Genomic DNA, 26,825 nt, shown 5'->3' on the forward strand with positions numbered 1-26,825 from the left:
CAGTTAACTAATAGAGGGCACACCTACAGATCTGTACATCAAATCTGCCCTCCACAATGTGGCTGGGAAACTATTTAAGAAATCTATATTGAAACTGACTTTATTTGACATTATATTTAAAGAAAAAATAATTGAATATGCACGCAATGTAGTAATGTATTTATGGAACAGGATGTAAAGTTCTTGTTTTTCTGTTCCAGGAGTCCCTGAGGCACCAACCAATGTGTGCCTTATGATTACAAGCAGTTCATCCCTTACTGTCACGTTCCAAGAGCCTTTGAGTGTCAACTCAGCTGTTGTGACCAAATACAAAGGTAAGATTGGAGTATTTTAAGAGATAAGTGCTGGGATGTATTAATGATGTGGGTGACTACTTGTCTAGGTGACACCTGCACCCCACATTTCTTGCATTGGCATCTCAAGTGGGGGGAAAAAAAATACATGACAGCAAATGTAAACTCTTCTGCGCTTTATCCAAAACTAAAAAACTGCACCTTGAAGAGCAACAACCATTATCTGTAACAGAGTATATAAATATAATCAAATTCTTTGCTGGTGTTCCACTGACTGCAGTTGATTGCCCTTGTTTTAGCTGTTAGTGACTGTTAGCTGACATTGGAAGCTGGGAACATGCTGAGTTCTGGATTACAATCTCAGCAAGGTTACTGAATGAAGGAGGTGGCTATCTATACCCATGACAGATCCATGTTAGAGGACTTCTAGTCTAGTTTGCTGGCCATCTCTTTCCACAACTTACAAAAACTTAAATAAAAACCTAAACGTAGCTCAACCTTCCCTGTGAGACAGGTAATAACTCGCTGGATCAATAAAAAAGTATTGATTAGTATCAAAAATTAAGGAAAAAATGCAACATATACAATGGTACCATACTAGACAGACTACACATAATAAAACCCAGTCCACCTCACAGCTCCCCGTCTGATCAGTGTCAGTGTTGTGTAAGCCCACAATGCGTGGGTATTGGATGAAAGAAAAATAGTCCTTAGTAATCCAATAAAAAAATAGGGATCAACAAATTCGGTAGATGGGGTTAAGAAATTATATAGTCATAAATTAGACCTGACGGTGTTAGTGGCTCAATCTGGGGGTCAATGTCCCCAAGCATCCACACATGTGCTGTATTAGGGGCTAATTCTGGCTGCAATATCCACTATACGATGCAGTAATGACTGAGACATATAGCACCAAAGTTAATGGTGTTCCAGAGGAGAGATAGATATATATATATTTATATTTATTCCCAATAGCAAGAACTGGCCCTTGGAATCAGATAGAGATGATGTACATCAAGAGCTAAAGCTGGGAAACCTCCCTCGCACTGTAGGCAATTGCAGGTAAATGGTGTATAGAGGTTTATCCATATTTGCTGCATAGGGCCATCCCTAGGTCAGATGATATAAATATGCCAGTTCCCTCGGATGCTTCAACAGTCCCAAATAGGCAAAATGAAAATTTGCTTATCGATCATGTTGATGATAGAGATTTCTTCAGTCCTTAGCAGGTCATCTGTCAAAAAATCCGATCTTTGAGTATAGTTTCTCTATGGATTAGAGTCAGAGGTGAAAGGGTATCCGTGCCTGACCGGTTTCGCTGATCACCGCCGGCTGCTTCAGAGGCTAAACCTAGAGTGAACTTCTTTCCACAACTTCCTGGATTCCCTGCATACTTTGCAGCTTATTCTATACTGTTTAATTTCAATTTCTAAGGACTACATATCCCATGGTACTTTGCTACCTGCAAGCAGGGATTCCCATACTGACTTCCCCTCCTGAAACTCCTCAACACCTCTGTAGTTTAGAAAGCAGGCTCTGTGAATTATACAACACCACAGTGCATACTCACAGGTCATAGTGACTATGGGGTTGATTTAGTAAAGGCAAATCCACTGTGCTCTGCAAGTGCACATGAAAGCGCACTTGGAAGTGCAGTCGCTGTAGATCTGAGGGAAAGATCTTAAATAAGAGGAGGCTCTGCTGATTTCTATCATCCAATCATGTTTTTTATTTTCCTTGCATGTCCCCCTCAGATCTACAGCGACTACTCTTTAGTAAATAACCCCCTATGGGTCACATAATTCAAGGAAGTATATATATATATATATATATATAGGCATTTCACAAGGAATGTTCACAACTATAGGCAAAGCATTTTCTTTCATTTTGGATAGAGTAAATGAAGGTTATAAAGCCTGTAAGGTCTTTTATTGGAATAAAGTCGTATCTGGACCTCTTCGCAGTGGTGTCACGCTTCTATTTCCATTTTTGATACATTACACTACAAGCCAAAAAGACCATGGAGATCCTCTAGGGTGTAGAGTTTGCCAGGAACCAAATTATTTGCATCAACATCAATTCTTTAAGATAGCAATACCATTAAGATAACCTTATGGGTACAATGCTATTTTTCTACTTTCCTCAACATATCTCTACCCTGATTGAACTACTTTGAATCATGTACATTTGCAATTTTTTTTCGGTCTATTGCTGCTGTTTTTGTGCATGTAATATAGTTGTTGGCAGAAGGGGTGGATCCTGTGATGAAACATGCCAACATGTGTGCCCAGGGCAGCATGATATCTGTATACAGCCGTGAATTAGTGCATGTAAGTTTCCCTTTGTTCTTTATTTGGTCTTTGCGGGTGTCTGTTTTTCTACCCCTCCAGGTCCAGATTTGAACCGGACACCAGAATATATTTGCATTATATTGAGTATTTGGTTCAACTGCCTCTTTGTTCCTTTTGAGATCAAAAATGAGACACATTATGTTTTTCGTTTTTGTGCTAATGAAGGGCAAAAGGTGACTGTTACGATGGGCACACTTCTGGTTTATATTACACCTGTCACAGTATGTTATGTTTCAGCCCACTGGGTAAGACGGATGGAAGAAAACGTACAAACTTAATCAATCAGAGAACAAAGTTATAAAGTACAAAAATATTTGGTCAGTACATATTGCTTAAGGCGCTGTTCTAATTCTGTTAAAGATGGAAATGTGAAATAGTTCTACTTATTAGAACCTAATGATGCAGAATGTGAAGGTATTACATCCTTCCTATGTGTCTAGAGTACACCGGATATGCCCCAAAATCAATCCCAAATGCCTCACTATTTACATTATCTGTGATTTATTTTTACAGTATGCTTTGTTCCGTATTTTTATAGTATCAACATATGTAGCCTGGCTTTCTAGAGTCCATTTAGCACTTAGATCACTTTCTGCCCCGATGCAGCTCAAAATAGCCTGTGAAGATAGAAATATGGAAGTTGTCATTGATTTTGTCATTGTTTCTAAAGGTGTAACCTCCCAGGCTGCTATCCTGATAAATAATCATGAATAAGTAAGCAGGTCAGGCATAGCACTGTCGCTCACGGCAGACTATTTCAGGGTGGAGAAATGAAAAATAGCAGCCATAGAGAGTGCAGTGGGTGTCATTTGAACCAGAAGAGAACCAATGATAGACTTCAGTGAAAAAAAGGACATCCAAAAGGCACAGGGACTTGGATATAAGTTTACATGAATTAGAGAGAGGGCAGAAACATTTGAAGAGCCCAGTGACTCAGGTTAGGGTGCTAACGGCAGACAAGGCTACCCTCCAATGGGTATCCCAACAGGTTACTTTAAAAAAAATGTACATATATGGAAGGAGCACCAGACAAAAAGATAAGAGTCCAATTTAATTTATTGGTATTGTGCTAAAAGACAGCCAACGTGTTCTGGGGTTCAAATAAACCCCCCCCCCCCCCCCCCCCTCCATCAGGGCTTCAGTTAAAAATGTAATTTTTCAAAAGAAAAGAAAGTCTGCTCCTCAACTATGATATCAAGATCCCAGCTGTGGTCACTTAAACATACAATGTGCTATAGTAATTTAAAGAAAAATGTGACTGCCCTGTGAAAAAAAACACACAATAAGCTCTAAATTCATAGATCAATTTAGCTGGTGCTGAAATTCATCCACTTCAACTCCATCCATGCAAATGGTGTTTACGCTCAATCATGTCAAAGAAATATAAGTTCATCCAAAAATGCTTTAAAGAGATCCTCCAAAAATGTAAAATAATGATTAAGCTAAATATAAAGTTCATAAATCTGTGCAAAGAGTTCATATAAATCAGGGGTGTCCAACCTTTTTTTTTTTCAGTTTTTTCAATTATTTTTAAACGTTACATAGTAGGTGCAGAAACCCTAGAACAAACACGTCAAAAGCGAGAGGATCACATGCCAACCCAGACACAGAGAAACCCACATCTCACATGGTAACCATTTCCAGGTATGAAGAGCATATATATGCTCTTCTCATATATGAGAAAGTGTCCCGGGAGACTGGGCACTAGCTGCCTCTGTACCCTTTTGTTGCATTGTACTGGGTAAACACCATCAACAGGAGAAAGTAAAGAAGGTAGCACAAAGGGGAGAAGGTAATGAGGAGGGAGATAAGGAAAAAGATTCAAATTGCTCCGCCAACCCTCCAGATCCAGGAGAACCATCGGGATGATCTCCAGGTTCCCAGGAAGGCAATTTAGCTCAGCAAGGCTGTATACTCCTCTAAGTAAACAAATGTGTACCACTTTTTGAGGAGTTTTTTATGAAGGCCCCTCTCCGTGGCCACCAAGTCTTCCAGCTCATTGATTTCAACTACTTTTTCCAACCTGATGGATATGGGTGGGGCCTGTGTGTGCTTCCAGAAAAGTGGGTTGCAGCTCTTCGCCGCAGTGAACAATAATGCTAGAATGGAATGCCTGTAAACCTTACCAGAAAAATGGTGGTGATGCAGGATCCCGTGGTAACACATGATCAGTACATTTCTGGGTTATACGGTGAAATTCTGTCCAATAGGGATGCAGTGATCGGCAGGACCAGAAAATATGAAGAAGAGAGCCAGTCTCCTTTCCACACCACCAGCAGGTGTCAGGACATTGGTGGAACATCTTATGAATCTTAACAGATATAAAGTACCACCGGGTTAACAATTTGAAACTGGATTCTTGGTGTTTGGAGCTGATAGAGGTTTTGTAAGTGGACAGGAGAATTATCTCCACCTTTTTATCCGTAGTTCAGCCCTAGTTATTATTCCCATTTGGAAATATATGGAAGTCGATAGGTCAGCGGTAGGGCCACAAGCAGATGGTAAGAGAAACCGCATGGCGTATTGGAGATTTATCCAAACATAAGAGTTCCAATAGGGTGAGGCAACATCCAAAGCTGTCCGGGGAGGTTTAGAGCCTAAGAAATGAGCCAGCTTTTGCCAGAAAGATAACCCCGCATATATCGGATCATCCACAATTTGCTGTCTGGTAACCAGGCATCTGGCCACTATGAAATGCCATGCCTGAAAAAAGCCATTGGTTTTCAAAGACTGAAATCTTGATTCTTGTAGGTCGGGGCTGAAGGCGGGGTTCCGGATTATAGAGGTAAACGGGGGAAGGAATCAGAGATAGAGGGATACTTTGGAGCATACTCACCAGGTTTCACCCACAGTAAGGTGGGTAAGACCCAAAGTAGACAGGCCTGTACGGCACCAGGGCACAGAGTCCAGTGGGACCCCTGTCAGTACCTGTTCCACTTGCACCCACTGTTTGAGAGGGCCATGGCTGCATCAGTCAAGCACCCTAGTTAAATGGCACACCGAGTGGTAGAGTTTAGCATCTGGCAAGGCCATACCCCCCACCAGTTTTGGCAGTCGCAGTATCACCTGGGTAAGGCATGGGGGCTTCTGTGCCCATAGAAAGTTGACAGGAGCCCGATTGACTGCGCAAAGAAAGGGGCCCAAAATACGGATCGAAGGGCCTGAAAGGGGGAAAAGCAAGCGGGGCATGATGTTCAGCGTCCAAACCAGGAAAACGGACTGTTCTGCCCGGCCATGAGATCTTTTTTTGATAGACATCAAGAGTGGTGGGAAATTTAGTGAAACATTGTCCTCCACCTTTCTAGGAAGATATATGCCTAAATATTTTATGGGATATGCGGCCCATTTGAAAGCAAAATCGGTTTAAGAAGGGTGGTCAAAGAAGCTGCGATGGAAACCTAGAGAAAAAATAGGGGAAAGACAAGCTTGGGACTTTAAATGGAACGTGAGGACAAGTTCACGCCCCCATCCCTAATGCTTATATAAGGGGGGGGAGATTGGGACTTTGAATGAGGCGTGCATGGTGGGACCAATCAAATTCACATAAGTCCAAACATTTGTATGTTTATTAAAAACAATGATCGACACGGCATAGAAAACAGTGTTGCATACATAAATTGTAAAAAATTATCAATTGAAGTATAAAGTGAACAACAAATATGACATGAACTAATAAAATAGTACATCCTAATCCTCCATATGCCCGGGTACACCATTACAAAATGGAAAAAAAGAGGTAAAACCATCTAAAATCCATCAATGTATGTTGGATGCATCAAGCGGGCTCAACGCGTTTCATGGACTTCTATTCACTCATCAGGAGCCAGGTGCATCCATGTTCTATAAAGAAATGTGGGTAATCCATATGGTCTGGTTAGTATACCCTTATGGGGAAAAACTGAGAAATAAGTATAAAGTGAATGGCCAAGCCAAATTGTACTCACATAAAACCACAGCTGGGACCATGCAAAACCACATGCCAGGGGTCCATCATTGAGCCCAGCCTGGGAGCTGAGAAGGGGAAGCAGCCGGAAATCAGGGAAATGCACGCCATCCCCCATATATAACTGGGACTTCTAGGGTGTACAAATTAAAGAATAGTATATATCTGTGACAATGTAAGTCAATGGGATAATCTAAAACTAAACAAGGCCCATGAGCCTGGTAGTGGGGTAAGTACCATGAGTTTAACAAAATGGATCCAAATGGGATGGAAAGCCAGGTGAAGAGAGGACGGGGATCTGGAAGTACAGACACTGTACTGAGTTAACGGTAGAAGGATGGTGGAAAGGGGAATGGAATGCGTTATATTTGTTGTTCACTATATACTTCAATTGATAATTTTTTACAATTTATGTATGCAACACTGTTTTCTATGCCATGTCGATCATTGGTTTTAATAAATATACAAAAATTTGAACTTATGTGAATTTGGCAACCTTAAGCGCCTCTGATTTTTGATAGTTGACATTAAAGAATGATAGGCCTCATAGGTCTTCAGTTCTGAGAGAAGGTTTGGTAGTGCGACCAGAGGGTTAGACAAGAAGAATAGCAAGTCGTCGGCATATGCTGCAACCTTTGGAGACAGCAAAGGATCAAGGGAGGCCAGTAATGTCTGGATTGTTTCTGACCGTGCGTAAAAAGGGCTCAAGAGTCACAATCAATATCAGAGGGAAGAGGGGACACCCCTGCCGAGTCCCGAAGGAGGAGGAGAGATGTCCATTAACCTTCACTTGTGCAGAAGGGTGGGAGTAGATAGCATGTATCCAGTGTATCATACGCTGGCCCAGACCAATGTGTCTGAGTGTCTCCGTCAGAAAGACCCAATTCACCCTATCAAATGCCTTTTCAGCGTCTTTCGGCGTGAGTGGCGAGGATCAAATTTTTAGCCTTGATCGTATTATCCCAGGCTTGGGTGTCCCACCATTTGACCTTCCTGGGCCACATTAGAAAAAGAGGAATTGTCTTGAGACCCACATAAAATACACTAACAATAAGGATAGCTGATGAGCAGAAAACGTGAGGCAGATCACAAGTTAGTGATCATTGATATAGATAATGTACCTATGTAATAAAACTTCATTTTTTTGTAATATATTTTATTACAAAAGTAAGAAAAGGGCAACATAAAACTAGTGCAATATTTGACACTGTTTTTGATAAGCTAACACATCAGAATCTGGTTGGATGGATATAGTAGAAATTCTCAATGAATTCTCAAGGTGCTCATCGGATATTTCGGTTCAAATTTTGCCCTTTGTGTGCTTCATCCTTAAAAATACACTATATTGCCAAAAGTGTTGGGACACCTGCCTTTACACGCACATGAAATTTAACGACATCCCAGTCTTAGGTCCGTAGGGTTCAATACTGAGTTGGCCCACCCTTTGCAGCTAGAACAGCTTCAACTCTTCTGGGAAGGCTGTCCACAAGGTTTAGGAATGTGTCTATGGGAATGTTTGACCATTCTTCCAGAAGCACATTTGTGAGGTCAGGTGCTGATGTTGGATGGGAAGGCCTGGCTCGCAGTCTCCACTCTAATTCATCCCAAAGGTGCTCTATCGGGTTAAGGTCAGGACTCTGCGCAGGCCAGTCAAGTTCCTCCACCCCAAACTCGCTCATCCATGTCTTTATGGACCTTGCTGTTTGCACTGGTCCAAATCATTTGGTGGGGGAGGGATTATGGTGTGGGGTTGTTTTTCAGGGGTTGGGTTTGCCCCTTAGTTCCAGTGAAAGTAACTCTTAAGGAGTCAGCATACCAAGACATTTTGAACAATTTCATGCTCCCAACTTTGTGGGAACAGTTTGGCAATCGCCCCTTCCTTTTCCAACATGACTGCGCACGAGTGCACAAAGCAAGGTCCATGGATGAGCAAGTTTGGGATGGAGGAACTTGACTGCCCTGCACCGAGTCCTGACCTCAACCCGATAGAACACCTTTGGAATAAAATAGAGTGGAGACTGCGAGCCAGGCCTTCTCATCCAACATCAGTGCCTGACCTCACAAATACAGTTCTGGAAGAATGGTCAAACATTCCCATAGACACACTCCTAAACCTTGTGGACAGCCTTCCCAGAAGAGTTGAAGCTGTTATAGCTGCAAAGGGTGGGCCAACTCAATATTGAACCCTACGGACTAAGACTGGGATGCCATTAAAGTTCATGTAAAGGCAGGTGTCCCAATACTTTTGGCAATATAGTGTAGTTGTAAATATAGGTGCTGCTGAAAAACTGATGACATAAATAAGTTGTGATTTGTGAAGAGTGTGATATACATCTTGGGAAGATAAAACTTAAAAAAGTCCAGTAAAGAGACACTGTCAAATTTTTCTTTGGTTCGCTAAGTGTAAACACATATTTACAAAAATTTTTTAAAAATCAACATTTTTAAGTAAACTTATGATTTTTTGGTGGGCTGCATTCATAGCCATCTTGGGCCACAGGTTGAACACTCCTGATATAAATAAAAGTACTTAAATCAGAACTGTGCTTTAAACAAAATTCATAAAGTCAGTGTAAAAAAATTTCATAAAAAAAAAATTATAAAGTCTGTGCTCTCTTGAAATTCATATATTGGAATAAAGTGCTACATGCTACAAATGCCTATGTCCACCAAACGTTGCTGTCCAATCTTCTAGGTGGTCTTCTCACCACATAACCTCCACACAGAAAAAGACTCACCCGGAGAGATTCTTAACATCTAATAAAATTGGTCCATTAAACAAGGAGTTAAAACAGATGGATTTTCTATAGGACTCTCAAGATAATATGACTCCCTTCTCCAAGGTCTCCTCAGGGTTAAACAACCATAAGCCCATCTTTTCTTTAGAGGATATATGCCAGGAGAGAAGATAAGAAAGTGTCACTGTAAAATATCTTGCAATTACACTTACAAAGATGAGTGTCTCATCCCGATGCTAGGTAACAACCGCACACTTAGTAGCGCTGTTGGCTCCAGGCACATCACAGGCTGCGAGCAGACAGACACGCAATGGGATCATGTCACTCCACTCTGGCTCTGCAAGAGTGTCACATAAGTCACATTTTTTTTTTTTTTTAGTAATAGCATAAAAACTACTTTTTCAACTTGAAATAGTAGCGTGATTTAGTAATCCTAAATTGTGTATTGTTGATTCGTGAATTTTAAGACCTCTATAAATATACACCTATGACTGCTTTTACACATTTCTTTAAATTTACAGTGCTTGTGTTTTTTGTAGTGGTCCTTTATTCATAGTAGGTAGGTACAAGCAGCTGTTGTGATGTTGTTGCTTGCACTAAATGACTATCCCTTAGAGATGGCAGCGCTGCCCACTCCATGCAGTGACTAATACGAGTGTGATCGGCAGTGACCTTGCCAACCTTGGCACACATCGCCAATATTTTCTTCCACGGAGGACTAATATTAAGGGAAATCATCACTCTAGGGTCTTCAGTCATTGGAATTTATTCTATGTGTAGTACAAGGGATGGACTTGTTTAAATATTCTGTATGCCGTTCAAGCAAAATAAAACTGAGAGCTCAGCCTTTGAACTGTGTATCTCAAACCAATGCAGCCAACATCACACATTCTCAATGACAAAACGGGCGTTGGTTAGCTTAATGAAAGTATAATGAAGCCAAGTGGTAACAAGAGGAGGGTGGGGGTAGTTATTTGACTCAAAAATTCTATTTTTTTTTAGATTTCCAGGGAAATGTAAAAATCCCCATAAAGTTCAATATATAATCACAAAAAAAATTGCTTGTTTTTAAGCGTTTAGTTCTTTTCAACACTGTTTGAAATTCAAATGATGCGTGCACCATACATGTCTACTAATTTCTATAATGAGACAAGGTATACTGCTGGAGTATGTGAAATGAAATCCTGATTGTTCTTTCTCTTTTTCTGGCCAAATAACAGACATTAAAGCTGTATTATTCAATTATGGCTCATACACATGAACGTACAATATTCTGCACTTGCATAATTTATACAGATGTGAACACAGCAGTATTATATTCTATGAGCTGCCTTACATTGCTCTGTTTTTGGTCCATAGCATTTAAACCAAAACTAGAAATACAGTATCTGTGTTCCTGGCCATGCATTTGGCCATATATTTACACTGTACACTGGTAAAAGTCTGTGCTAATATTTGCTGAATGGGACTGAAGACAGTCCCTTTCTCTTCAGCCTCAGCTGCACTGTAGATAAATGAATAGGAGTCTGTATGGAGACTCCTATTCATTCACAAACTAAAGCATAGTAAACACAGTTTACTTTGCTTCAATGATGAATGAACACAGAAGTGATCAGTACCAATCTGGTCCTAAGGATTGTTCAGGGGGTGGAGTCAGTGGTATTCTGAGTGGTGGCCCCCCCAATTAGATGATTCCTGCGCTGTTGATCTCTTATCATTTGAAGATCATATCTGTTTAGTAAGGGAACACTGTGAGGTAGTTTGGGATTCTTACATGTGGGTCATTTTTAAGATTTCACAGTTGGACTTTTATATATTTCTCTTTAAAGTATACTTCTTTGGTATGCATAAGTGAATTGTATGTTCAGGGATAGGGTTTTCACCATTTTTAAGTACATGATTAATATGCGCTAACTTTTTATTTTTCACACACACATATTTTCCCATTGATCACTGCAGAAATATTGGTTTTGCACCCCTAAGAATACTTTGCCTGTGCCCTGTACAATATGATTAAGCTAAGAGGAATTTGACTTACCTGTATATTCTCCATCTTGGAGTAAAGTACATACACCCTCCCTTCCATTCCTAGGGGTTCATTGCTTGCTACAAAAGTGAGAAATCACGGGTTTCATAAATAGTATAAGCTATGCACTGATTGTTTAACTTTTTAAATGGAATGGCCAAGTAATTCCTAATGTGTATTCTTTGGGAAGCCAGGGATGGGTTCTGGATGGGAGGTATGTGTCCCCATTGTTTCAGCTGTGGTCCCTTTAATGGGGGCCGACAAGAAGCAGTTGATCAACTGAGTATATCAAACATATGATACATTAGTTTAAAACCGTAAGCATTCTAATAAAAATTATCATTTTAGTCTCAATTTCAATCAATTTTTGAACACGTGCAGATATTTGTTCCATTGATCAGGCACAACTGAAATTCCAATGCTGAAATCGATTGAAAGCTCTTTAATTTGATCAAATGGAGGGTCTTTGGTTTGCAACTTTATGTTCAGCTTCATCAGTTTAGTTATTTAAACTAGAGTTCCAGGCTATTGCTAACTATGCTTAAACCTGCTCCCACCCGCTTTCTAAATCCTATTCTAACTACCCTGTGAAAGGAAGATGCTTATAGTTACCTATTCTGAGGTCTCTCTGGTCCAGTCACATGATCTCTGCAGTGGCTATCTTCAGGGGAGAAGAGAGATCACCGACAACATCTAAAATGCCTGGGCAGGGACACCATCCATAGGCTTACCATGGGGCATCCATTGTTAGCTTTCTCTCCTCTCCCCTAAAGTCTCCGCTGGGAGCCGATTGATGTCATTTTTTCCCCCTACAAATAGAGCTTTCTTTTGGTGGTATTTGATCACCTCTGCAGTTTTTATTTTTTGCGCTATATACAAAAAAGGAACACACTATTTTGTACTTTTTTTGCTATAATAAAAAAATAAAATAAAATAAAAATTGTTTTCCCTAAGTTTAGGCCAATATGTATTCTACATATTTTTGGTAAATAAAAATTGCAATAAGTGTATATTGATTGGTTTGCACAAAAGTTACAGCGTCTACAAAATAGGGGATAGATTTATGGCATTTTAATAATTTTTTGACATTTCGGCGGACTGATTGAATGCTTTTGACACTTTTTTTGGGACCAGTGACTTTTTTACAGCGATCAGAGCTAAAAATAGCCACTGATTACTGTATAAATGTCATTGGCAGGGAAGGGGTTAACACTAGGGGGCGATCAAGGGGTTAACTGTGTTCCCTAGGTGTGTTCTAACTGTGGGGGATGGGACTTACTAGGGGAGGAGACCGACTTAGTAGGAGCACACGAGCTGTCATTACACCCCTGAAAGAACCGGGATTTGTTTGTTTCGCGGGTGCCCGGCGGTCATCGCGCTCACCGGGCACGCGCATCAGCTACGGGCATGCACGCACGCCTGCTAAAGCGTCTTAAAGTGCCACGTACAGCTACGACAGCTCACGCAGGGGAGCCAACCTGCCGCAGTATAACTGCGGCGGCTGGTCGGGAAGTGGTTAAAGTGTTTTTTTTTCCACTTTAAATTAGAGTAAGGCTACACTCTTAATGGCACCCCTGCACACTGAAAGGCTCATTGCAGTTTTCCCACATGCGGAAACCCATGGTGCCAAAGCACCATGCGATGTCCGTGCAGCCACGTTTTAAAAAAAGATTTGGGGACCTTTGTCTTACAGGAAATGCAGGTACAATGGACTATTAAAATGAATAGGATGCTGTACCCAAGCAAACGCTGCACACAGAACAGTGAATATGTGAACCTAACCTAAGGGAGGGATATAAACCCTGTTAGTTTTGTTCTTTGTCATCTGTGTCCTATTGAGGAAGTTCCCCTTCATTTCCTATCCCATAGCCAAAACAGGAAGTGAGAGGAAATCCCTCCAAAGTGAGGGAATCCTATGGTTTTTACTTTCACCTTTAAAGATTACAGTAAACAAGACGAATAGAGAGGGGGAATCTCCCTAATGGGGGCACAGACAGGAATAAGACTGTACTAATCCATCTCCACTCTATCCAAGACTACAAAAACGTTTTGCCTTTAGTTACACTTTTTAAATAATTGGTTGAATGAGCAGATCAGTATATGTTTGGTCACCATGGGAGGAATCCCCTCATTTTGGTAAAAAAAAATTCTTACCTCTTGTTAAGTTTCTGACATAGACAGCAAAAATTTTTATGGAAAAAAAATGATCACTTCCCTATTCTATAGTGAAAAGAAATTAAAAAAAATGGTTAAAGCTTTAAATCTAATCCATCAGTAAAGAATTTTTTAGAAGAATACAGTTTTGATAGCATTTGACACTATGCTGTTATGGATCTCTAGCGGTCTTTGGAAGATTACGTGTTGTACAGTGTTTCACAATTTAGGCTCGTAGCTCCTTTTCCAATAAAAATACACGTAATGCTTTGTGTAATTCCGTCCACATAGAAGCGTCTCTGGTTACCTGCTCCCACATTAATACATGTCAAAGCGCAACTATGGGGATTTATCTGGAAAATATTACAAATGTAAAAGGGGAAAAAACCTCCCTTGCATAATGCACACGGTTCTGAAAATAATTTAAAATTATTATTTTACTATTGTATTATTTTTATACTGTGTATGAAAAAGAGAACTTCAAGCATTCATTAACTTGGTAAGCACACACGGCCTCGTGCAATTCAGTCTGTCTTTACCACCCCCCTCAGACAGATGGGGACCTTAAGTTCCAGCTAGTAACAAATGAAACGTTTAGATCATACCAGAGTATGCACGTTACATAGCAATTTACCAATGAGCAAATATCTGTTCCCCTTAGTTCACTGGTCCACCAAGGTGAATCAAGTGCTCCTTTACTGGTAAAGAAGACTTGCCCTCTCTCAGTTCTGCTGTGCAGAGTATTATGAAATGCTAATAGAGAGTGCTTATACAAGTGGCTTTTTATTTGTTTATTTCACGCATATTTAAGGCAGAACTCTAGGCAAACACTTTTTTCAAATGTCCTTTTTGCTGAGATCCTACCTTTACCAAATGTCATACATCTTCTTGTTACCTCAGTAGTTGCTCTGTAATAGCCTTTTGATGAATTCAAATGAAACCGTTCAGAATCCCCAAGAGTTTCTTGTTTGTAAGACTGGTGGCTGCTATTCTTCCTGTTCCCCCCAACCGACACCGGTCTGGGCACATCCCATTTGTAGTTCTCTCCAGCAAGCAGGGACTTGTACTTCCATCCCTGCTTGTCGTAGTGGGCAGAACAGGACTCATGGAGGTGGCGTCCTCCTATATACAATCTGTATAATAAGTAATAAGTATGGCAGCAGTGGCAAGGTACCCCAGAGGAAGTCTAATGAGATGAAACGCGTCGGGAGACTCCACTGCCTGCCATTTAATCTATTTTAAGCGCTTTTTTACCATGGAATATGTAAGTTTTCTACCACAATAAATTTTATTTCTTTTAAACGGTATCACACTATGTGGCCCCCTTTTTTACTTTTCATGAGCCACTACTGAATTGGGCCATACAAGAAAGAAATCTGCTGGGAGCCTTGGATACAGCATTCGGATTTCATATCGGTCCAGCGGGACACTTCACTTACTGCCCGGTGGCAATACAAGTATTTCTGACTCAAGGGATATACGTCTCTGTGAGTCCAACGGTTCTGGTAAGCCTCCATCATTATACACCACTTGTTTTCAACCTATGTGACGTAGAGACATCATCATCTACCTTGGATTCTCATTATTTCCAGTTTCTACAAAAATAGACATTTATGGACATTTGAAGAACCATTTAGAATATATGGTGTTGGGAACTAAATGGTTATATATATATATTTTTTCCTTTTTTTTCCTATTGCACCTTTCATTTAACTATGGGGTATATAGACACTACCATCAGAATTTGACCCTTTATTGGTTTACATATTTCCTTCAGGTGAATAGATATCTATCTAGGTTCTTCTTGGTACCACCCCCTTAGTTTGTGGTGGTTCAAATTGGTCACTATGCTTTTTGTGACTTGTTTGTGATTTAACATTAGCGCTACACTGTTTATATACATACGGTTTACAAAATCTCCTTTTTTGTGTGTGAGCTGCTTTGTTAGAGCAAGCGCGGTGTTTTTTGAATTATTTTTTCACTATATACAATCTGCCCAGCTACTGTCAAAAACTGTACTGTCGCTCACCTCCTCTCTCCTCCACCTCTCTCAGCCGACCACCTTGTCATTCCTCCTTGGCCACCTGTCACTGCCGCCCGATACCTCCTGGCATCTTCTTCTCCCCCTCACTGCTCCAACTGTGCTTCCAGATGTCCCCCCTCCTTTCATGTGCTCCCCTCTTCCCCAGCACCGATGCCCTGTGAGCCAGCTATTCCAGATTTCCCCTCACTGATCTGACCCCCGTACTTTCCCCCCCCATCACCGATGCCCCACAGCGCCTCCCTGCAGCGCTACTGGCTCTGGCCAGCTTCAGCTACTGCAGGGGAGCTTTGTGGCGTGCCGGGGATTCCAAACCTGCCACATTATCCTTGTCTCCAAAATTATAAAGATAATAGAAACGTGCACGACAAATATTATATTGTGCAACCTATTTAATTTAAAAGTAAACTTCGCTACAATAACCCCCAAAAAATATTTGTGCTAAATATGTCCAGCTTGAACCAATATAACTATGCATATACTATCCCTGTAGAAGCTGGAAATTACTGCAGTAGACACAGCTAGCTTCTAAGTCCTGTGCTGAGCAGCTGTTCTGCTGCATTTTGAACACAGGAGGTTGGGCACTCAGCATAGTTGATATTCAGGGAATGCTTTGCATTTTCTTAATGACTGCAAAGGATTCTCAGATTGGATGAGCTAAGGAGGCAGGGCATTGACATCTCACTCACTCTCACTCACTCTCCACCTCATCCAACCAGAGAATGCTTTACATTGTTTGAGAAAATGCAAAGCATTTGAATGGTGCCCATGCCGAGTGGCTGACCTGTGTTCAGAATGTATGGGACCCAGAAGCTAATGGAGATCACTAAAGTAGCAGTGTCTTTTACAGTGACTTTAAACTTCTAAACTAGGGTTTCTCACCCAGGGTTCCGTGAGAAGTCCCTAGGGGTTCTGCTGCGATCTACCTGTCAGTCGCATGCAGCTGATGGTTAGATCGCATCCCCACATTTTGCCCGTATGCACAGCTACACGGGGAAAAGACTGTAAGTCCTGTTGTGGAGCACTGTCCCCTGCCAGCCCCATCTCCCCTCCTGTCCATCCCAGGTGCTTGTATCTGACATCACATGGGATGGACGAGAGAGGAGGGGTTGACAGAGAACAGTGTGCCACAAAAGGATTCACAGCAGCTTCCCTGCATAGCTCTGTATGAGAAGTAACCGCATGGCTACTGTACTGCAGACTGCTGCCTCGCCTTACTGCTTCCTGCTGCTGCTCCTCATATATGCATGCTGGGTCAGAGACGTCCCAAGGGGGCGGTGCTACCAGATGATTTTGCCAGGTGGCACCGCCCCTTACCTTTTTAAGAACTGTCAGACGGCAGAGCGGGCATTTGGTGGAGCAGGCAGTCGGCTGAGCTTTTATTTATTTTTCCGGGTCTGGCGGTGCAGCGGGCATTGTGATTGACGATGGCTCTACATTGGGGGGCATTGTTTTTTATATTTTATATAAAGGATTTGTCAAAAGCTGTGTGTGTGTTTTTATTTCTTTTTGACACTTTTTTTGGTGAATGAGTAGGGGTACAATGTACCCCTACTCATTCACATGCGGGGGGCAGGACCCCTTGTTATAGGGAGCTTTCAGATTTTGATGAGCCCCCTGCCCCCAGACCCACACAACCACTGCCCAGGGTTGTGGAAAAGAGGCCCTTGTCCCCATTAAATGGGGACAGGGTGCTTTGGGATTGGGGGGGGATCCCCTCCTGCCCCAAAGCACCCCCCTCCCATGTTGAGGGCATGTGGCCTGGTATGGTTCAGGAAAGGGTGCTATTCGGAGCCGAACCGATGCTCGACCCGAACAGTTTGCCCATCTCTAATGATCAGGCCTTTTTATATCTGAGCTCACTGATACTCAGGACCCCCTCTGCTGTGGGATCCTGCTGTTGTGTGAAAGGGCTGAGTGCTGACAAAAAAATTGAAAAGGTAAATGTGCTGCCTGTTTTGGGGAGTTAATTTTAGAGGCACCCTGTTATTCAGGAGCCAACATAAATTCAGCTAGTGGATCAGAGGAGCAGATGTTTTGTTGGTTTCATGCTATGGACTTGCTGTACAAAGCCCTCCTGCATTGAAATTGTGGAGTTGATCTACAAGAAGCTGATTGGCTACCATGCCCAACTGCACCAGATTTTGCACTTTCCAGTACTAGTAAATCAACCCCTGTGTTTCTTTGCTGCCCTACTGAATAAAAGTGCAGGACAAACCCGCTTGGACTGTTTCGGAGTGCCCATATCTCTTGTATGGTTTACTGCTGCCATTACCAGTTTTAAATGTTTTGAACTTTTGTCAACCCTTAATAAAAGAAGTGCAGGGTTTATTTTTATTTAAAAAGTTTGCTAAATACACATTTTAAAAGTATGTATTAAAAAGTATTTAGCTATTCAAATTGGTTATAGAGTTAAAAAGTTACCCAATACATGCTGATAAAAAAATGGTTAAAAATACTGGTAGCTGGCTGCCCGGTCCTAGACTGCTGTCATTGCGGCACTCCCATGATGACAATTATGTCAATAACAAGGTGCACTGTAAACCTGGCCATAAATGGAGAGAATTTTAAGCAAAAATTCTTAGGAAAAGTCTTAGGAAAATTTGTATGAAATTTCTCAGAACATTCTCTTGTCATTCGAAAGATTTGGTTTGCTTTTAACATTTAATTTTGGAATGAATGAACTTTACCAAACACAACCACAAACACTGTTAGAAATTAATTAGTCCCAGAAAAAATTCCAATCATGCTCGTTAAAATTCTCTTGTCACTGTGGTCAAAAATGAATGTTGATTTGACCCACTAATGATTAGAAAGACAAACAAACTTTCTTGGAACCTTCTTTCTCCCAAGAATTTGCATTCAAAATTCTACCCATCTATGGCCAGCTTGACACTGCTAAGCCCTCAAAAACATTAACTAATCACTGATTTCTTACAGACACAGGCCTTGGATTCATGGTAGTAATTGAATTGGGATATTCCTTGAAAAAAAAAAAATGTAGCTACAGAATGGCTGTCGGCTATTATCCATTATGCCAAATAACTTAATTAGTTTAGTACCTATGTAATCTCCATAGCAAATTAATCTGATTGTGCTAATTAAATTTTTTTGTTCTTAGCTGAATGATTTAATATACTTGGGTTTGTAATTAAAGGAAAACTCTGCTGTGTAAAAATATATATACATCATTTCTAGTCATTTTCAAAAGTCAAATTGTAATGTAAATTTATTAAAATTACCTTTCCATTTAAATCTGCTGCCAGCTATAAGGACAAAAAAAGACAAATTCAGATGTTTCTACCTTATGGCCATAAAAACAGAGGATGTTCAGTACCCTGTATGTGTACAGAATGCTCCCAGGAATCTAATTTCCTGCTTCTGTGATTGGCTCACTGCTTCCAGCTGACATAAGGAGGATTTTTTTTTTTTTATCCAACAGGAGTGGGAGGTATAGGGGTTTATTTACTAAAGGCAGCTAGGCTGTTCACCTTGCATGGGATGTTGGTGCAATTTCACATTGCAAAGAATACCCGATTAAGTGCAAAGATAATAATACAAATATATTTTACTTTTACATGATTGAAGGATGTGAAAAGAGCTTCACCTCATTCACTAATCTCTGGGAATAATTCTCTTGCAAAATAGATTTTCCCTTGTAACTTGTAAAGTGAACAGTCTTTTTGCCTTTTATAAATCTAACCTACAGTGTAGATCCTAACTCTGGTCTATTTTCTTCTCCTTTTTTTCTATAGAGTGGGGAAGGAATAGAATCACTATCAGGTTCCAAAGTGCATGTAAAGTCTTTTTTTTTTTGGGGGGGGGGGGGGGTAAAATGAGGATTGGTGTAGACTCCTGTATTTTTTTTTTTTTTTGTCTGCATTACATCAGTGAGATTTCCTTTCATTTCCCCTCCTACATCAAAGCAGTAAGGATGGCCATACATTATACTAATTTTTTGTACAACGTAGATTTACCAAAACCATATAATATGAGGTCAAACCTAAAAACTTTCCGTCTGTATGCAATTAAGCATCAACACTATATAGTTGAAGGTGAATCTAAAGGAAATTGAATGAGAACATTTTTAATGAATGGCCAGCTTAAGTAAGTGAAATTAAGAGGGAAAGTTCCTTCTTAGGCTGGCCATACATTATACAATGTTTTTGTACAATTTTCCTTTAGATTTACCAAAACCATATACTATGAGGTCAAGCCTAAACACTTTTAATTTATATGCAATCAGGCAGGCCCTTGTACTGCATAGTTGAAGGTAATTCTAAAGGAAATTGAATAAGAAAAATGTATAATGTATGGCCAGCTTTAGACAGTTGGCAACAGAACACATGCCCCCATCATTTGGAGTTTCCCTTGACACTCTTGTTCCTCAAAATTTTTGATTTTAACATCACTATAGAGGAGTTTTTCTTACTGTTCTGGCACCTGCCAATTGAACAGAAAGTAAGAAAAAAATCTCCATCATGGGAACAATAACATTCTTAGCAAAAAAAGGGAGGCTGTCCCCCAGGGGGGTTTTCTAGGCAGCAAGAAATAAGAATTGTATCAAGGAATTATGTAATAGTTGAAATTCTTTATTTGTATTATCACAAGGTATCAAAACAGTAGCTGTTTAAAAAGTATATCGTCAAAACATGAGCTGTGGTACATGTATAAAAAACAATATCATTAACATGGCAATGTACAGTGAAGATGCATCATGGTCAAACACCATAGATAAAAGTATTATATATAACTTGTTAGAAACCTGACGCATTTCGACCCCAACGGGTCTTCTTCAGAGGATTATGCAAACTGTAAAAACGTTAACATATAATGTAGTTTTTGGTTAATAAAGAAAAAGAGGAAGGAATGAACAAACAGTAATAAATATTTTTGTATATTTACCAATCATGGTGTATTGGACCATATTCAGTGCTCTCTATATGGAAAGAACCTCCTTGTACGATCTCAGCGTCTCTCAGTGGTGGGCACAGTCGGCAAAAAAGGGGGGGAAGAATCTTACCGCTAATGCGCGCCTTACGAGGAGTCACACTATAAGAAATCCCTGGCAATTGGGGAGGCCCAAGGAGAGGGGCAGGTGGAGCCTGTAGTCAAGGTATTGTATATAATGCATTAGTTATGCAGCTCAAAAGGATGGTGAGAGAGTATAATTCTGTATCTACACACTAGTTTGTGATCTATGTACTAAGCATATATTCTATATAACAATTGCTGCGACTTGGATGGTCCGTGTGAGAGTCAGAAAGTGAGGACGGGGAAGGTGGGGGATGGAAATAGAAAAAGGGGGAGAAAGAAATATGTGAGACCAGACTGTCACCAGACTGTATCTATGGAGAAGCAGAGTTCTTACCCTAGGACAGGAAATGTGTGGGGACTACAGAACACCTACTATCTCTATAAAGGTAGGTGTTTTGTAGCATGGCCATCTTAATAGAATCATGGGCCCCTAGGAAAAGTAATGCACTGGGCCCCTACCATGTGGCCCCAATTTAAGCACTTACTCTCAAGAAATAAATACGTATTAGTACTTTCAATCCTTTAAACAATAAGAAAGCATTTCTAAGTCAAAGACTAATCAACGCAAGGGGCAAAGTATAGGGGGATCAGGAAGGCACAGTACAGGTTACAGGACAATTTTCAGGACACAGCCATCCTGGGACAGCTTAGTAAAAAGCGGGACTGGCCCAACAAATCCGGGACAGTTGGCAACTATGATGTAATGCAAGACTATCATGGGGCCCTCCATGTTCCTGGGGCCACTGGGCACTGCCCAGGAGTGCCCATGCATTAAGACAGCCCTGTTATATAGTCCAGCAGTCCAAGAAGAACATCTCTGTTCTTCTTCTGGTGCCAGTTGCATAACAAAATGCAATAGCCGACACCTGGGTGTCTCAACCTTGCAGGAGTGTGGTACATCCCCCTGCTCACTCCAAAGACACCAGTAAAAGTCTTGTGAGGAATCAGATATATTAGGTTTCAATTTAAATATGTATTCTTATAATTCCTGGATCTATCCAGAAAACAGCATTAGGCACCTTTCACACGGACGGCTATTCTGCCCAAGTTAAAAGCATGTTTTTTTTCCTGTGGAGTTCAAGACTCCAGGCACTGCGATCAGCTGCATTTGCACAGTGCGATTAGCTGCGGTTAGCCATTTCCATGGCAACCCGACAGGGTGCCGACTTGCACTGTTTGGTATGAATCTTGAGGGGGAACTCCACGCCAAATTTTAAATAAAAAAATGGCGTGGGTTCCCATCCAGGGGCATACCAGGCCCTTCGGTCTGGTATGGAATTTAAGAGGAACCCCTACGCCGAAAAAACGGCATGAGGTCCCCCCCAAAGCCCATACCAGACCCTTATCCGAGCCCTCAACATGGGGGGGTGGGTGCTTTGGGGGAGGGGGCGCCCTGCGGCCCCCTCACCCCAAAGCACCTTGTTCCCATGTTGATGAGGACAAGGGCCTCTTCCCGACAACCCTGGCCGTTGTCGGGGTCTGCGGGCGGAGGGCTTATCGGAATCCGAGAGCCCCCTTTAATAAGGGGGGCCCCCAGATCCCAGCCCCCCACCCTATGTGAATAAGTATGGGGTACATGGTACCCCTACCCATTCACCTAGGGAAAAGTGTCAATAAAAAAAAACTACACAGATTTTTAAAGTAATTTATTAGACAGCTCCGGGGGTCTTCTTCCGGCTTCGGGGGTCTTCTTCCGGCTTCGGGGGTCCTCTTCCGACTTCGGGGGTCCTCTTCCGACTTCGGGGGTCTTCTTCCAGCTTCGGGGGTCTTCTTCCGACTTCGCTCCTGGACGCAGTCAATTCTATTTTTTCTATCCGCACAGAACCGCATGTATCTAATTCGCAGTTAAACGCAGTGTGTGAATGGGGCCATAGGAAAGCATTGTGTGCTTTTAGCTGCGGTAGAAAATTAGAAAATCCGCAGCTAAAAGCACCATTCTATCCGTCCGTGTGAAAGGGGCCTTATACATTCTCTTACACAATCCACTTTACATTTACTGCATCTACATTTACTTTTAGATTTACTCTTAGGTCATAAGCGACCTAAACATGGCCCCATAGAAAGGTTTTACCATAGTAACCATGAATATTTGTGTATGTTGTTTTTTCACTTTCGGGTTTGCTTAAACAATACAGATATTTGTGAAAACTTTTTTTTTTTTTTTTTTTTTTTTTTAGTCTTTGCTGTTTATTATCTCTAGTTGCCTTGGAGGTTGATCTGTTTATGTTTTCTTTACCTGTCTTGAATGGCTGTTTCCATCAATCAGTTCTCATGCATCATGGTTTAAGAATAGCGGGATTTCATAGCTGCAACCGCCCACATGCTGGCTGGGAATGTCTTTCAACACACACCTTGCTGTTTAAGAAGATGTATTGGGATTATCAGAGTTATCAAGTCAGAGTTATAACTATGGTAGGGCAAGAGGGCAGCTGCCCATGATGTAGAACAGTGCTGGTCAACTTTTTTGATATATGGGGCCCCAAGTGTGGCCCCTGACAGCACCACAGGGCCGTACAATGAAAATAATGCTCCCCCTTAAAAATTACTCGTACCACTCTCAGAAAAAGCCATTACAGTAGAAGAGTAGGAAAAAAAACAGAAGATGGATGGACAGCACAGAAAAAGTAACTAGAAGCCAGTCTAAAGAAAAAAAAGATTTCTTCACTGGCTTGAGCAAGCACCAAAACAAACTACTGTCTGCAGGGGCATGAAGTAAGTGCCAAAGTGCATCATGAAGCCCCCGGACCGAAGATTAGGCACCAGGGGGGCTACAGAGATCAAAAATTGGACTCTGATAACTTTTATATTATTATCAACTTATGCAAATAATCTCTTATTCTTGTTTATTGCAGGGGTCCCACGGGCCACACAAGTGCCAATGGGCCACATGTCAGATGCAATCGCTGTTCAGGGGTTTAACAGCAGGGCTGGGTGTCAAAACACAATAGCTACAGTGGAAGATTCATCCATCCATGGACGCCGTGACCAAAAGAGGGGAGCAAGGGGCCAAGGACTAATGATTTATAGGCTCTTTTCACATGATCTTTTCCCCATTATCAACTTACAGCACTATATTCTACTCTGTGGCTGTGTGTGGAGAGGCAGCCATCTTGGTGGAGGCAGGGCTATGCTTCCTCTTGTCAGATGTGTGTCAAGGGAGGGATCCCAAAACCTGCGTCAGGATGCTGCTTGTTATGACACTTCTGCCAAGCATCACTCAGGGTGCGCTATTATGATGCTGTGGCCAAGCATCACTATTTCTCCTAGCACATTCCCCTTTTGCAATGTGAAATATTGCTCAAAATTGTGATTCTGGCTATGAGTAGTGTGCAAAATGAATGGGACTTAACTAAAAGTATTATAAACGAAGAATTGCGCTAGGTGCGTGATAAATAAAAAACATGTAAATTACTGAAATAAACAGTGAAGTATATCCTGCTGCTAGGCACTATAACCTCGATATAGGGCACAAAGAGATAAATGTATAAATAAGAGTGCAGCGCCAGATAATAGACCAATATTGAATATAATGTGTATGTTTACACTAATGTAAAGTGTATATAATTAATCATGATCAAAAATAAAAAAACATCCAGTGAAAAGGTAGTCCATATGTAATTATTGTGTTGGAAAAAATACGTGCATAATAAAACACAAAATGTGACAACAAAAAAGTTCATAAGTGAAGGTGTCCCAACGAAAGAATTCCAGTACAGGACCCTGGGTCTGTGTTCTCCAACACTTGTGCTACCCGTCACCTTTCAATAAACAATGGAGGCTTACCAGAAAGGGGGGGTCAAATCAGGCTTATTAGAAACTGCAGGGACACTGTTGAGGACTCACTTCCCTCACGGGTGACCAGCTGGCGTCAGTCAGGAATACCTTCCATAGCACACTCACAGGAGACAGGTGCTGCACACCGATGGATAACCGAGGGGACAGGAGCTGCACGCCGATGAATAGCCACTCCATGGCCCCAGACCATGACACTCCCACCACCATGCTTGACTGTAGGCAAGACACACTTGTCTTTGTGCATCATCTTTAGAAGAGGCTTCCTTTTGGGACAACAGCCATGCAGACCAATTTGATGCAGTGTGTGGCGTATGGTCTGGGCACTGACAGGCTGACCCCCCACCCCTTCAACCTCTGCAGCAATCATAAGTCTATTTCCCAAAGACAACCTCTGGATATGATGCTGAGCATGCGCACTCAGCATCTTTGGTCGACCATGGCGAGGCATGTTCTCAGTGGAACCTGTCCTGTTAAACCGCTGTATGGTCTTGGCCACCGTACTGCAACTCAGTTTCAGGGTCTTGGCAATCTTCTTTATAGCCTATGTCGTCTTTATTTAGAGCAACAATTCTTTATTTCAGATCCTCAGATCTGAAATACTGTATTTATTGGCGTATAACACTCACTTTTTCACCATGAAAATCGGGTGCAAATAGCATGTGCGTGTTATACGCCAATACTTCAATTTTAGCTGCCTCGGAGGGGACAGGGAGGGGGGCGGGACGAGCGCCATCAGATTACATACAGTGAGAATCTCCTGTTTACTTGGCGGCCTCTGTAATAGGAAGCCCCCTCTCCTGGGCCACCATTGGACCACTGTTCTGTCTATCATAGGAGATTCTCACTGTATGTAATCTGTCGGCGCTCGTCCCGCCCCTCTCCCTGTCCCCTCTAAACTGCAGAAGGGCATCGATCAGGCTGCAGTGATGGCAATGGTGAGGCTGCTGCATTGAAGGCAATGGTGATGCTGCTGCATTGAAGGCAATGGTGATGCTGCTGCATTGAAGGCAATGGTGATGCTGCTGCATTGATGGCAATGGTGATGCTGCTGCATTGATGGCAATGGTGATGCTGCTGCATTGATGGCAATGGTGAGGCTGCTGCATTGATGGCAATGGTGAGGCTGCTGCATTGATGGCAATGGTGAAGTTGCTGCATTGATGGCAATGGCGAGGCTGCTGCATTGATGTGGACTGATGAGGCTGCATTGATGGCACTTGTGAGGCTGCAGATGGGCATTGATCAGGCTGCATTGATGGCAATAAGTTCCTTATTTAAAATTAAAGTTTTTTTTCCTCAAACTTCCTTCTTAAAATAAATGTGCGTGTTATAGGCCTGTGCGTGTTATACGCAGATAAATACGGTATATATATATATATATATATATGTGTACTGTAGTTCACCTAATGATATCTTGTTTTTCTATTACAATATGGAATGCGGGATTCCATTTAGGAAGCCTTATCTGACTCAGTATAACACATTGTTCTTTTGCCTTCTGTTTATTTTTATCTTATGTTCCCCTGACATTTAAAGCAAATATGGCTTGTATTGTCCTCCAGGATATTTAGTACCTTTATCCCTTTTATCCTATATAAGAGTAGGCAGGAGTGCTGTAATATCTTCGACTGGTCCATTTACTTTGAAAGGGTTTGTTTGTGAGGCCTCTTTGAGCCTCGACAGCGGTTCACACTATAAATGGTAATGTTCCTAAAAGGAAGGAAAAAGCTGCAGTGAGAAAGGTAAATTTCATTGCCTGTTACAGCAGAGCTGTACTTTCTGTCTTAAGGCTGCTTGATAGTGAATGAGGTGCACATTCACAAGGACAGGACAGAATTTTATTTAATTTGCTTCTAATAGACTATTTAAGGTGCAACATGTTTCAGATGCAAAAAAAAAAAAAATAGAAGTACCTTAGCGTGCCTTTGGGGTAGCAGACCTTCAGTGTGCTTCTGACAAGCATGTTTATGTCCATGTATATATAAAAGGGGAGGTGATTGGGGTAGCAGTGGGGGGCTGAAAATCTTTTTGACTTTGATGAATGTTCCCTGAACTAAGAACTTGGTGGGCATTTTTTTGCAGAACCCCTAGGAATGAGATCTTCACCCAGTCTGTCATCCCTTTTCTGCTTGTTGGTCTGCCTAAAAACCACTTGTTTTTTTTTCTTTTAGAGTGAAAAATAGGTATTTCAAGGCAAGTTGACATGATAAATCTCTTACTAGGAATGTAATGTACTGTATGTCTTCTTTTTTAATATTAAATACAGCTGGGAATTTGGGTTTCCTGTGCATCCTGCTAGACAGTGCTGAAGGATGAGCCCCTGTAGGTAAAGCAATCTGCTGTTAATCTAAAGCTGGCCATAAATGGACAGAATTTCGAACAAATATTCTTAGGAAAATTCTCAGAACATTTGAATGTGGTTTGAAAGGTTTTGTTTGCTTTTAACA

General features: G+C 41.4%; 1 protein-coding gene across 1 annotated transcript in view; it reads left to right on the top strand.

The window, feature by feature from the left end:
- The window catches only part of ANKFN1 (ankyrin repeat and fibronectin type III domain containing 1), a 602,151-nt gene that overhangs the window by 252,588 nt on the left and 322,738 nt on the right, over window positions 1–26,825 (top strand). The window contains exon 5 of the mRNA XM_073606641.1: window positions 201–314. Within this exon, the coding sequence (XP_073462742.1) occupies window positions 201–314 (114 nt within the window). The remainder of the gene's footprint in view (window positions 1–200; window positions 315–26,825) is intronic.

This window comes from Aquarana catesbeiana, linkage group LG12 (assembly GCF_042186555.1).
Source record: "Aquarana catesbeiana isolate 2022-GZ linkage group LG12, ASM4218655v1, whole genome shotgun sequence".
Classification (NCBI taxonomy): domain Eukaryota; kingdom Metazoa; phylum Chordata; class Amphibia; order Anura; family Ranidae; genus Aquarana; species Aquarana catesbeiana.